Raw genomic sequence first — 14445 nt, 5'->3', positions numbered from 1 at the left:
AAGTGTGTGTCTCATGACTGTTTACACTCTACACCCTGACTAATAGGTTAACATCTATCACACTTTATTATGTGTGGATGATTGAAACTTTGGACACTTTTTAATACATTTTAGCATAATCTTTGGCAGTGATGAAAAGTGACACTTCTTTTCTTTGTATGGTGCCCTTTTGGGACAATGTATTACAACAAGTATTAAAATAGGATGTACAGTATTTTCAGTATCCCTTTGTTAATAAAAGGGACACCATTATCGAGTTGTCATAAACAAACACATCCATTATCTGATATTGCCAGGCAGCCATGAAAAGAAAATACACAGGACTTTGTTGATGCAAACACAACACTACTGTTTTACTGTAATACATCTTGGAGATGTTATAGATTAATTTAGACCCCCAGTGAAGTCTATTAGACTTCCTGAGTACTTCAAAGCTAGTAACCATCTGAGGGTGCCATCTGAGGGTGTGCAGGAAGTTCTCCATCCTAATAGTCTGTGGAATGCATTAAAAACCCGCAGCACCAGAGAGGAAGCCACCAAACGATGTATCTGTTTACATTTCACACCACTACAGACCTGCAGGGGAGTGGGTGCACGTATATCCTAATTCTCCTTCATAGGAAAAACCATAGATACAAATCAATACAGCTCTGGGAAAAACACCGAAAAAAACATCACAACAGGTTGGGGTACAGGATAGGTTGAGTGGGAGACCAGCAGAGTTGAACGTCAATGAACCATGCTGGCAAGGAAGAAAGATTGTCAAGTGTCATAGAAGCGTGACATCCTCAATAAAAGGTTGTTTGGCTCTGCAGTGTGAATTAGAAGCAATAATTAGCTGAGTGCTGGTACCCTGTTCTTGATGGTTCAGTGGCGGTCTGTAGAGAGGGAACAGGGGCCTACTTATTTGAAAGCATCTTCCGTAAGGATGTTTTCTTCTTGTCTTGTTTACAAAGGGTCTGTATGTGGTTGCGTTTACGAATGCAATTTTATCATTATTTTTCGGGCCAAAGAAACGTGCACTTTACAAATACAGTGTGTGCAACATGCTGTATTTGATGTGTTGATGTGACAATTCAGTAGCATTCAACTTTCCTTGGCCTCGCTGACTGAGCAAAGCCTCCTCTCTCAGTCCAATAGCTGCTTTTCAAATGCGAGTTTCAGGCAGTCGTCATAATCTGAAAGCTTTGGCCGACGACAGCACGTGATATGTGCCCCGCTAAACGTGCAGCACTTGGGTCTGTCCATCCCAGTGCCCTGCCTCTCTCGCTCTCTGTTTGGGATTACTACTAAGTCCTTGGTGGGATATGTATAATTCCAAACACAGACAAACAGCGGCAACATCACTTCTCTGGGCCAAACAAGTGAGCAGAGACTGGGCCGGTATAGGTACAGGATAAACACTCTCTGGGGGACAATGATACCGCCATTCTCTCTGATGAAATCCCCCCACAACAGGATTGGTCCACATCTCCAGAAGATAGCACGAACAATGAAAACAGGAGTAGGAAGAAAACATAAGGAAGAAAGGGAATGTTAGATAAATATGGCTGCTGCCATGTAGTAGACTGCACTAGTATTCGCAAAGTAACATTCCCAAAGCTCCTGTTCGTGATAGCCCATAAAAGCCAGCATACAGCCACACTATACTGAATGGAACAGGGGAATGATATTTAGTCTGATAGTGTTTGTGCAAATAGATTGAGTGCAGGGCATGGCTGCCTTAGTGTGTTTATCCTCGCGAGGTGTGTGTGTGTGTGTGCGAGCCAGCCATGTGTCAGTGATAGAGAGGATAGATAAGTCTTATCAGCTGAGGTAACATCAGTGCGGGACCACCAGCGGAGGAGTGGTAACGTGTATCGACAGAAACCTCACAGGCTTGGGGCGGAAATGTGAACTATGATGAACGTTGACAGAGAGGGTACAGGGTGCTGGCAGGGTACTAGCTACTTCCCGGAGACAAATCTACTGCACAAGGAGTTGGTGTATCAGATTGCAGTGTACTTGGAGACACCTTTTCAATCTCTTTAAAAATATATATATATAACTTGACAATCATCTAAATATTATAGTTTGTCTCTGCTTATGTTCTGATTGTAGATTTCGAACTGCAGCACATGCATGCTGAATTCACCTTCACTTTTCACCATAGCTGAGGGTCTATACCGCCCCCTTCTGGGGATGTTTGGTGTTGCTCTGTGTTTCACAGGCGGTACATGACAGACAAACATAATTAGGCTAAGACCACTTGGCATTTGCATATAGGTTTGGAATTTGAGGACGAGCCTGAGGTAATGATCCTACGTGTCAGTCTGGTTATTCAGCCAACAGGACTGAAGAAAACGAGACAATAACACACTCAGTCTTTGTACATACAGTATATTGAATTATTATTTTACAAGCATATTTACAGTGATGAGAGACAATGAAATCCGGACAAAGATTGGAATAACTTTAGTTGAAGAGTTATGAAGTGGTGTTCAGTCGCGTATGTGCGCTCATGTGTGGTAAAAGTGAAATGGGCTTGATGGCAATGTACAAACTCAAATAACTCAGTCAGGATGCCCACTACACTTCCACACCTAGATGCACACTCAGCTCTTGCAAAAGGCGGTCTCTCTCCAGCTCCAACAGGGAAATTTGAAAATTCTTCTCGCTCACCTCCTGCCAAAATAAAACACAGGAAAAATTGACCTAATCTACCCACTCACATGAATCAAAAGAACTGAAGGAGGATGCTTTAGTGCTAGGCTGTGAAATAAACAAGCCAGCACACCCGTTAGCTCTCCAAGTCCAGGGTTGGAGATCAAGGATAAAGATACTAAAGGGGTTCTCTCTCACCTGTACCAGCACCGTGTTCTGCCACCGTAGCTCATGGTCTGATACCTTGACCCCGTCCCTCTTCGGAGAGGAGGGACAGCTGGTTACGTTGGGCTCAATCATCAGACTACCCAGAGATCCATTCACCCTCTGGATCTGAGACCGCAGGAGGCACGATGACACCCCCTGTACAGAGGGATAAGTTTAATATCGACTGTACGGTTTAACGACACTTGTTAGCTTGTAAAGACATATACAGTTGAAGTCGGACGTTTACGTACACCTTAGCCAAATACATTTAAGTTCCTGACATTTAATCCTAGTAAATATTCACTGTCTTAAGTCTGTTAGGATCGCCACTTTATTTTAAGAATGTGAAATGTCAGAATAATAGTAGAGAGAATTATTTTATTCAGCTTTTATTTCTTTCATCACATTCACTGTGGGTCAGAAGTTTACATACACTCAATTAGTATTTGCTAGCATTGCCTTTAAATTGTTTAACTTGGGTCAAATGTTTTGGGTAGGCTTCCACAAGCTTCCCACAATAAGTTGGGTGAATTGTGGCCCATTCCTCCTGACAGAGCTGGTGTAACTGAGTCAGGTTTATAGGCCTCCTTGCTCGCACATGCTTTTTCAGGTCTGCCCACACATTTTCTATGGGATTGAGGTCAGGGCTTTGTGATGGCCAATACCTTGACTTTGTTGTCCTTAAGCCATTTTGCCACAACTTTGGAAGTATGCTTGGGGTCATTGTCCATTTGGAAGACCCATTTGCGACCAAGCTTTAACTTCCTGACTGATGTCTTGAGATGTTGTTTCAATATATCCAAATAATTTTCCTACTCCTACCTACCTAATTTTCCTCATGATGCCATCTATTTTGTGAAGTGCACCAGTCCCTCCTGCAGCAAAGCACACCCACAACATGATGATGCCACCTCCATGCTTCACAGTTAGGATGGTGTTCTTCAGCTTGCAAGCCTCCCTCTTTTTCCTCCAAACATAACGATGGTCATTATGGCCAAACAATTCTGTTTTTGTTTCATCAGACCAGAGGACATTTCTCCAAAAAGTACAATCTTTGCCCCCATGTACAGTTGCAAACTGTTGTTTGACATTTTAATGGTGGTTTTAGAGCACTGGCTTCTTCCTTGCTGAGCGGCCTTTCAGGTTATGTCGATATAGGACTTGTTTTACTGTGGATATAGATACTTTTGTACCTGTTTCCTCCAGCATCTTCACATGGTCCTTTGCTGTTGTTCTGGGATTGATTTGCACTTTTTGCACCAAATTACGTTCATCTCTAGGAGACAGAATGCGTCTCCTTCCTGAGAGGTATGATGGTTGCATGGTCCCATGGTGTTAATACTGCATACTACTGTTTGAACAGATGAACGTGGTACCTTCAGGCGTTTGGAAATTGCTCTCAAGGATGAACCAGACTTGTGGAGGTCTACAATTTTTTTTCTGAGGTCTTGGCTGATTTCTTTTGATTTTCCCATGATGTCAAGCAAAGAGGCACTGAGTTTGAAGGTAGGCCTTGAAATACATCCACAGGTATGCCTCCAATTGACTCAAATTATGTCAATTAGCCTATAAGAAGCTTCTAAAGCCATGACATAATTTTCAGAAATTTTCCAAGTTGTTTAAATGTTTTTAAATTTATTTTTATTTTACCTTTATTTAACCAGGTAGGCAAGTTGAGAACAAGTTCTCATTTACAATTGCGACCTGGCCAAGATAAAGCAAAGCAGTTCGACAGATACAACGACACAGAGTTACACATGGAGTAAAACAAACATACAGTCAATAATACAGTATAAACAAGTCTATATACAATGTGAGCAAATGAGGTGAGAAGTGAGGTAAAGGCAAAAAAGGCCATGGTGGCAAAGTAAATACAATATAGCAAGTAAAACACTGGAATGGTAGTTTTGCAATGGAAGAATGTGCAAAGTAGAAATAAAAATAATGGGGTGCAAAGGAGCAAAATAAATAAATAAATTAAAATTAAATACATTGGCAGCAGAGAACTGGAAGGAGAGGCGGCCAAAGAAAGAATTGGTTTTGGGGGTGACTAGAGAGATATACCTGCTGGAGCGTGTGCTACAGGTGGGAGATGCTATGGTGACCAGCGAGCTGAGATAAGGGGGGACTTTACCTAGCAGGGTCTTGTAGATGACATGGAGCCAGTGGGTTTGGCGACGAGTATGAAGCGAGGGCCAGCCAACGAGAGCGTACAGGTCGCAATGGTGGGTAGTATATGGGGCTTTGGTGACAAAACGGATTGCACTGTGATAGACTGCATCCAATTTGTTGAGTAGGGTATTGGAGGCTATTTTGTAAATGACATCGCCAAAGTTGAGGATTGGTAGGATGGTCAGTTTTACAAGGGTATGTTTGGCAGCATGAGTGAAGGATGCTTTGTTGCGAAATAGGAAACCAATTCTAGATTTAACTTTGGATTGGAGATGTTTGATATGGGTCTGGAAGGAGAGTTTACAGTCTAACCAGACACCTAAGTATTTGTAGTTGTCCACGTATTCTAAGTCAGAGCCGTCCAGAGTAGTGATGTTGGACAAGCGGGTAGGTGCAGGTAGCGATCGGTTGAAGAGCATGCATTTAGTTTTACTTGTATTTAAGAGCAATTGGAGGGCACGGAAGGAGAGTTGTATGGCATTGAAGCTTGCCTGGAGTGTTGTTAACACAGTGTCCAAAGAAGGGCCAGAAGTATACAGAATGGTGTCGTCTGCGTAGAGGTGGATCAGAGACTCACCAGCAGCAAGAGCATTGATGTATACAGAGAAGAGAGTCGGTCCAAGAATTGAACCCTGTGGCACCCCATAGAGACTGCCAGAGGTCCGGACAGCAGACCCTCCGATTTGACACACTGAACTCTATCAGAGAAGTAGTTGGTGAACCAGGCGAGGCAATCATTTGAGAAACCAAGGCTGTCGAGTCTGCCGATGAGGATGTGGTGATTGACAGAGTCGAAAGCCTTGGCCAGATCAATGAATACGGCTACACAGTAATGTTTCTTATCGATGGCGGTTAAGATATCGTTTAGGACCTTGAGCGTGGCTGAGGTGCACCCATGACCAGCTCTGAAACCAGATTGCATAGCAGAGAAGGTATGGTGAGATTCGAAATGGTCGGTAATCTGTTTGTTGACTTGGCTTTCGAAGACCTTAGAAAGGCAAGGTAGGATAGATATAGGTCTGTAGCAGTTTGGGTCAAGAGTGTCCCCCCCTTTGAAGAGGGGGATGACCGCAGCTGCTTTCCAATCTTTTAGGAATCTCAGACGACACGAAAGAGAGGTTGAACAGGCTAGTAATAGGGGTGGCAACAAATGCACAGTCAACTTAATGTATGTAAACTTCTGACCCACTGGAAATGTGATACAGTGAATTGTAAGTTAAATAATCTGTCTGTAAACAATTGTTGGAAAAATAACTTTTGTCATGCATGAAGTAGATGTCCTAACTGACTTGCCAAAACTATCTCTCTCTCTCTTTTGACAAACATATCAAGACTGTTTCAAGGACAGCTTTTGTCCATCTACGTAACATTGCAAAAATCAGAAACTTTCTGTTAAAAAATGATGCAGAACAATGTATCCATGCTTTTGTCACTTCTAGGTTAGACTACTGCAATGCTCTACTTCCCGGCTACCCGGATAAAGTAATAAATAAACTTCAGTTAGTGCTAAACATGGCTGCTAGAATCTGGACTAGAACCAAAATATTTGATCATATTACTCCAGTGCTAGCCTCTCTACACGGGATTCCTGTTAAGGCAAGGGCTGCTTTTTAAGGTTTTACTGCTAACCTACAAAGCATTACATGGGCTTGCTCCTTCCTATCGTTCCGATTTGGTCCTGCCGTACATACCTACACATACGCTACGGTCACAAGACGCAGGCCTCCAAACTGTCCCTAGAATTTCTAAGCAAACAGCTGGAGGCAGGGCTTTCTCCTATAGAGCTCCATATTTATGGAATGGTCTGTCTACCCATGTGAGAGACACACTCGGTCTCAACTTTTAAGTCTTTATTGAAGACTCATCTCTTCAGTGGGTCCTATGATTGAGTGTAGTCTGGCCCAGGAGTGTGAAGGTGAACGGAAAGGCACTGGAGTAACGAACCGCCCTTGCTGTCTCTGCCTGGCCGGTTCCCCTCTCTCCACTCAGATTCTCTGCCTCTAACCTTATTACAGGGGCTGAGTCACTGGCTTACTGGTGCTCTTCCATGCCGTCCCTAGGAGGGGTGCGTCACTTGAGTGGGTTGAGTCACTGACGTGATCTTCCTGTCTGGGTTGGCGTCCCCCCTTGGGTTGTGCCATGGCAGAGATCTTTGTGGGCTATACTCGGCCTTGTCTCAGGATGGTAAATTGGTGGTTGAAGATATCCCTCTAGTGGTGTGGGGGCTGTGCTTTGGCAAAGTGGGTGGGGTTATATCCTGCCTGTTTGGCCCTGTCCGGGGGTATCATTGGACGGGGCCACAGTGTCTCCCAACCCCTCCTGTCTCAGCCTCCAGTATTTATGCTGCAGTAGTTTATTTGTCGGGGGGCTAGGGTCAGTCTGTTATATCTGGAGTATTTCACCTGTCTTATCCGGTGTCCTGTGTGAATTTAAGGACACTCTAATTCTTTCTTTCTCTCTCTCTGAGGACCTGGGCCCTAGGACCATGCCTCAGGACTACCTGGCCTGATGACTCCTTGCTGTCCCCAGTCCACCAGGTCGTGCTGCTGCTCCAGTTTCAACTGGTCTGACTGCGTCTATGGAACACTGACCTGTTCACCGGATGTGCTACCTGTCCCAGAACTGCTGTTTTCAACTCTCTAGAGACAGCAGGAGCGGTAAGAGAAACTCTGAATGATCGGCTATGAAAAGCCAACTGACATTTACTCCTGAGGTGCTGACCTGTTGCACCCTTGACAACCACTATTGATTATTATTATTATTTGACCCTGCTGGTCATCTATGAACATTTGAACATCTTGGCCATGTTCTGTTATAATCTCCACCCGGCATAGCCAGGAGAGGACCGGCCACCCCTCATAGCCTGGTTCATCTCTAGGTTTCTTCCTAGGTTCTGGCCTTTCTAGGGAGTTTTTCCTAGCCACCGTGCTTCTACACCTGCATTGCTTGCTGTTTGGGGTTTTAGGCTGGGTTTCTGTACAGCACTTTGAGATATCAGCTGATGTAAGAAGGGCTTTATAAATGCATTTGATTTGATTTAACAAGAAATTTGTGGAGTGGTTGATAAACAAGTTTTAATGACTCCAACCTAAGTGTATGTAAACGTCCAACTTAAACTGTATATACAGAATATGCAAGCTCAGCTTGAGTTTCCAAGGCATAAAATTCCCATTTAAAATTTTAGTTAGACTGCTCGTTTTATTGTTTGGTGCCAATATGGAGAACAATTTGCGAAGTTCTGTATCTCTGTCTATCTGTGTAAAACAATCTCCCTGTAGTAACTCACCTCTCCTCCCCACACCTCTGCCCTAGCTCCAGCCCCGGTGCGCACGTTAGCCTGCCTGGATCTGTTGTTCTCCAGTCTATGACGGTACCATAGTCGGGCTCGCTCCAGAACCTGCAGCCCGGTCCACAGAGAGTCCTGCTCCCTCTCCAAGTTCTTTAGCCTCTTAATCTGAGACAACAAGAAGTGAGATTTAGGCAACATTCAAATTCAATTAGCTTTATTTTCCATATAGCAGATTTGTGTTGGAAAGGGAAGTTGGTAGAGTTGGTAGAGCTACAAGTATGTGTTGGATATGGAAATAAAGTGTAGATGAGTTGCCTACTACTGTGCGACTGTAATACTATCTTGAGGCTTTTGCCAGGAATCTGTGAGGAGCTGGACTAAACATGTGGGAATTTGTCATCGGGGTGGCTGTTTGCAATGGAGTCCTGCTGCTCTGCTTTTCGAAGACTAAACATGAATCTGTATCCATGACACTAGAACTACCTCATGAAACAAGGAGTGAATAGAGTCATTTTAAGCAATGACAAAAATGGAAGAGTGTAGCCTTATGTGTGTAATGAAGCTCCAGATAGAACCTGGGGTGTACTAGTATTTATGTTGCAGTAGTTTATGTGTCGGGGGGCTAGGGTCAGTTTGTTATATCTGGAGTACTTCTCCTGTCCTATCCGGTGTCCTGTGTGAATTTAAGTATGCTCTCTCTAATTCTCTCTTTCTTTCTTTCTCTCTCTTGGAGGACCTGAGCCCTAGGACCATGCCTCAGGACTACCTGACATGATGACTCCTTGCTGTCCCCAGTCCACCTGGTCGTGTTGCTGCTCCAGTTTCAACTGTTCTGCCTGTGATTATTATTATTTGACCATGCTGGTCATTTATGAACATTTGAACATCTTGGCCATGTTCTGTTATTATCTCCACCCGGCACAGCCAGAAGAGGACTGGCCACCCCTCATAGCCTGGTTCCTCTCTAGGTTTCTTCCTAGGTTATGGCCTTTCTAGAGAGTTTTTCCTAGCCACCGTGCTTCTACACCTGCATTGCTTGCTGTTGGGGTTTTAGGCTGGGTTTCTGTACAGCACTTTGAGACATCAGCTGATGTAAGAAGGGCTATATAAATACATTTGATTTGATTGGATACTATTGGCTGGTGTTACTCAATACAAACTCAATACAATAGCTTGTGTCTATGACGCTTGGAATTGATTGCTTCATTGTAACTCCCTCTCTCATTTCATGTCGAACAGACACTGGCTATCTATAATCGCAGCTACAGTTCTCTACATAATCCTATGTGAAATAAGACCATGTGAAATGCACACGCCGGCCTTCCTGCCTTGATACGCTCACTTTGGTAATATGCAGAACAGACTGTACGGTGCAATAAGTCAGTCAGTCAGACAGAGACACGGTGTGCACTCACGCCAGCTTATTTTACCTATGAATCTGTCAAACTGAAGCCCCTGATAAGTATCAACACGCACTCAGGCACACACACACACACACACACACACACACACACACACACAGGTCTCACCCATAGGTAGAAGCGTAGGGCGTCAAGACTGTAGAGGCTGCTCCGGAGAGGGATGATGACCATGGTGTAGGACCCAGGGGCTGGGCACTGAGGGTAGGCCATGGGAGAGCCCTACCTCTGCCAGCCCAACACAGCCCTTGTGCCCTGCTGATACAGCCCTACACACAGCCCTAGACTGTTCTACGTGGTCACACGTTGTTCTGCTCAATCCTACACAGCTCTACTTCTCGCTAAACAGCAGTACAGACAGCTAGGGAACACAGCAGGCTTCGTCTGAACAGGACAGGAACAAATAGAGAGAATCCGAGAGAGAGAGAGAGAGAGAGGATGTGAACAAGAGTGGAAAAGAGGCATGGGTAGTGAACTATATCGTGCCCTGGGGCAAGGTAATGAAAAATTCCACGTGTCATTGTCATGACTGGATTATTGACAGATCCACCAGAGGGGACTGAACAAGGCAATGGAAAAAAAACGATGGCAGCGACAGAAAACAGGAATTGGAAAAGTGAGCCTGGGGTATTTTTTTGACCGGGGGTGACACAGGCATGGAGATAGCAGCCTCTTCCCCTGCTCCACACACTACATCAAAAACATCCCCTATCGAAACAGAGGAGTACAGACTGAATGGGTGTAGCCATGCCGTGAGGAGTTATCCCTGGTTTCAGGCAAACAGTTTCGCGTTTGTTCTGTTCTAACATGTCATGGAATGTGACTTCACTTGAGCATAGAGATCACACAATGCAAAGTACCATAAGGTACGTACAGTACGCTTAGGTCATTGACTGCTGTCAAACGAGACTGACGAAAAGCTTTAGGCTTTCATGATTCTGCACTCTTAGATAAAAAGGGTGACAAAAGGGCTCTTTGGCTGTCCCTATAGGAGAACCTTTTTTGGTTCCAGGTAGAATTTGGGTTTCATGTAGTACCCTCTGTGGAAAGGGTTCTACATGGAACCCAAAACGGTTCTATTTGGAACCAAAAGGGTTCTCCCTGGAACCAATGAGGGTTCCTCAAAGGATTATCCTATGTGGACCGCCAAAGAAACCGTTTAAGTTACAGATAGCATTTTGTTTCTAAGAGTTGACACTAGTATGCATTACATTAAAAACAAAAGGTTGTTTTTAATGTGTCAATTTGTTTCTGACAACCCGGTAAGCCTGGTTTAAATATGTAGAATACACTATTCATATACAGTCTGAACAGAGCAAATTGACACGGCACGCAACACGCTATCACTCCCATAGAGAAGAAAATCTATGATTACCATGGGGTTTTGCTGCAGATGCCCCCTGGCAAGATGTAACCTTGGTCCAAATGTGACCATGGCACAGAGAGCGGTTGGGCCCCATTTTGTTTTTACAAGGGTCAAGACAATGTAGCCTACTGTGAAAGCACATCAATCTAAACCTCCTCTTAAGTGTCATCTAAATGATGAGTTGAGTGATTGACAGCTCCATGACTACAGCAAGGGAATGTGTAAACAGGCTAATTCAGACCAGGAATGCTACAGCAAATAGAACTATATGTTCCCAATTTTCAAGAGGGTTTGGTACAAAACAAGAATGTCCTGGGTTCCTCCCTATACCATACATAGAGTCAATGGGCCCCTCCCTTCCATTTGCTGGCAATGCAGTGAAGCATTGCGTCCAGCGGATAGAGATAAAGCTACTTGTTGTAACGGTAGTGCCTGTTCACTGCTGGTAGCAGCTAGTTCACATATGACGTTTTCTAACTTTCCAAACAAAGTTGTACCCTTTTACAACCACTTGGGGGCAGTAAAAGAGTACAATTCAGTGCAGGCTGGTTCAGTTGGTTCAATGCCAATCGAAGATTTCCCAGGACAAAACAAATTGTCTCAGGAGGACTTGTTCTGGAGATGTCGAGGACAGGGTATTTAATCTCCAGCATAATCCTAAAACTAAAATCAACTAAAATCAACCAGAGTCAGTCTAGATCAAAACAACAAGGAATATGCTGACACGTCATTGGGCCATACTCTAAAATCTTTGAAATGTCAGGCGAAAGAGAACCCTTGACTTTGTGCCACGCTATGTCCTGTAGGATTCCAGCAAGATAAACAACATAACTCTGGTCTGCACCATAGAAATCAAATCAAAGTTTAGCGTACACAGATTTGCAGATGTTATCGCAGGTGCAGCGAAAAGCTTGGGTTTCTAGCGCCAACAGTGTAGTATTACCTAGCCAATACAAGACAATACACAGTCTAAAAATCTAAAAAGAAAGAAATTAAGAAATTACAGAACGAGCAATGTCTACCGTTCAAAAGTTTGGGGTCACTTAGAAATGCCCTTTTTTTGTCCATTAAAATGAAATAAAATTGATCAGAAACAATGTAATGTTGTAAATGACTATTGTAGCTGGAAACGGCTGATGTTTAATGGAATATCTACATAGGCATACAGAGGCTCATTATCAGCAACCATCACCCCTGTGTTCCAATGGCATGTTGTGTTAGCTAATCCAAGTCTATCATTTTAAAAGGCTAATTGATAATTAGAAAACCCTTTTGCAATTATGTTAGCACAGCTGAAAACTGTTGTCCTGATTAAAGAAGCAATAAAACTGGCCTTCTTTAGACTAGTTGAGTATCTGGAGCATCAGTATTTGTGGATTTGATTACAGGCTCAAAATGTCAAGAAACAAAGACCTTTCTTCTGAAACTCGTCAGTCTATTCTTGTTCTGAGAAATGAAGGCTATTCCATGTGAGAAATTACCAAGAAACTGAAGATCTCGTACAACGCTGTGTACTACTCCCTTCACAGAACAGCGCAAACTGTCTCTAACCAGAATAGAAAGAGGAGTGGGAGGCCCCGGTGCACAACAGACGACAAGTCCTCAACTGGCAGCTTTATTAAATAGTACCCGCAAAACACCAGTCTCAACATTGAAGAGGCGACTCTGGGATGCTGGCCTTTTAGGCAGAGTTGCAAAGAAAAATCCATATCTCAGACTGGCCAATCAAAATAAAATATTAAGATGGGCAAAAGAACAGACACTGGACAGAGGAACTCTGCCAAGAAGGCCAGCATTCCAGAGTTGCCTCTTCACTGTTGACGTTGAGACTGGTGTTTTGCGGGTACTATTTAATGAAGCTGCCAGTTGAGGACTTGTGAGGCATCTGTTTCTCAAACTAAACACTCTAATGTGCTTGTCCTCTTGTCCCCCCCAGTTTTATCATTGGAATGTGATACAAAACAAGGCAATGGTTAATTTCCTGGCACCACTCCACCAGGGCCCTCAACCTCCTCCCTGTAGGCGGTCTCGTCATTGTTGACAATCAGGCCTACCACTGTTATGTCGTCAGAAAACTTGGCGATTGAGTTGGAGACCTGCGTTGCCACGCAGTCATGTGGGGAACAGGAGGGGGCTGAGCACGCACCCCTGTGGGGTCCCCTTGTTGAGGATTAGTGTGGCGGAAAACACCCCTAATTAAATCATAGCCTCAGGGCTTAAACAGTTCTCTCTTGCCCTAAAGCAAAGATAAAAACAAGAGTATGAAACTCAAACTGTCTTGATGATGACTTATCCTTTGTTTGCTTTTTCTCTGTCTGTTCTACTTTACTTGTCACCAAACATTATTATTACCAAACCCCAAAAGTTTTAAACGTGCTATATGTTGATGATTGCTAATGCATTAGCACTGTAACACACCACTACTCCCAAAGCACTCATCATAGTAGCGACTTCTGTCCACTACCTCTACTTGGTGATTTAGAATTGGCCCCTGCTTCCTGTATAGCTCTCTCAAACAAGCACATACAGTTTCCAAACATAAATACACGCATGCAACCACAGAGGTATGCACACACTTGCACACATACATGCCATTGGTCAACCCCGCAAGGACCTACCTGATCTTGAATCCCCAGTCAGTCCTCCAGTGAAATAGAACTCACTGAGGGTCTCTTTAACGGAGGTGTAATTTAAACATTATTCTGGAGCAGATAGCCAGAAGAATCTTTCGCTTTCTCTCTTCTCTCTTTCTCGCTTTGTCTCTCCCTCTCTCTCTTTCAGTCAACCCTGCTCACTGCTCAAGGACCATTGTTCCAGCGAGTAGGTCCGTGGAGTCCTACACACACAACCCCATGTAATGACCTTGACTACGCAAGGTGAAGCGAGCAGTGAAGCGAGCCATGAGACAGGAGGGGCTCAGTCTGTGAAGGGAAGAATCTTTCGCTTTCTCTCTTCTCTCTCTCTCGCTTTGTCTCTCCCTCTCTCTCTTTCAGTCAGGTTCATAAGATCAGACTCACTCCAGACCAGAGCTATTTGAGTGGAGATGAGCCCACTTGACCCAGTCACCATCAGCACCCTACCTCCCTTTAACAATTGAGCGGACCCCAGCACAGGGTCTCTCTGCCCCTCTCCCTAATGTTTCCCCTTACAGAATACACTCAGTTATCTGGATGTATTCTCTCTTACTTTAACCCAAGGGTGTCAAACTCAATCCATGGAGGGCTTAGTGTCTACTGTTTTTTGGGGGTTTCCCTTTCAATTCAGACCTGGACAACCAGGAGAGTTCTTTACTAATTAGTGATCTTAATGAATCAATCAAGTGCATGGGAGGAGCGAACACCTGCCGACAC

General features: G+C 44.1%; 1 protein-coding gene across 2 annotated transcripts; it reads right to left on the bottom strand.

The window, feature by feature from the left end:
- Positions 1 to 2363: 2363 nt before the first annotated feature.
- Positions 2364 to 13998, bottom strand: LOC112214359 (suppressor APC domain-containing protein 1). 2 transcript variants are annotated; one of them, XM_024373025.2, is made up of 5 exons: positions 13714 to 13998; positions 9841 to 10113; positions 8309 to 8476; positions 2842 to 3006; positions 2364 to 2664 (listed from the first exon to the last, which is right to left on the bottom strand). In XM_024373025.2, the coding sequence occupies exons 2-5, from the start codon at positions 9940 to 9942 to the stop codon at positions 2569 to 2571; spliced, it is 531 nt and encodes a 176-aa protein (XP_024228793.1). In that variant the 5' UTR covers positions 9943 to 10113; positions 13714 to 13998; the 3' UTR covers positions 2364 to 2568. The 2 variants fall into 2 exon arrangements, with proteins under 2 accessions (XP_024228793.1, XP_024228792.1); XM_024373024.2 differs by lacking the exon at positions 13714 to 13998 and having other exon boundaries at positions 9841 to 10358.
- Between the last annotated feature and the right edge of the window lie 447 nt (positions 13999 to 14445).

This window comes from Oncorhynchus tshawytscha, linkage group LG15 (assembly GCF_018296145.1).
Source record: "Oncorhynchus tshawytscha isolate Ot180627B linkage group LG15, Otsh_v2.0, whole genome shotgun sequence".
Lineage (NCBI taxonomy): Eukaryota > Metazoa > Chordata > Actinopteri > Salmoniformes > Salmonidae > Oncorhynchus > Oncorhynchus tshawytscha.
Note: the sequence above shows the minus strand (reverse complement) of the source record. Positions and strands in the feature narration are given on the sequence as shown.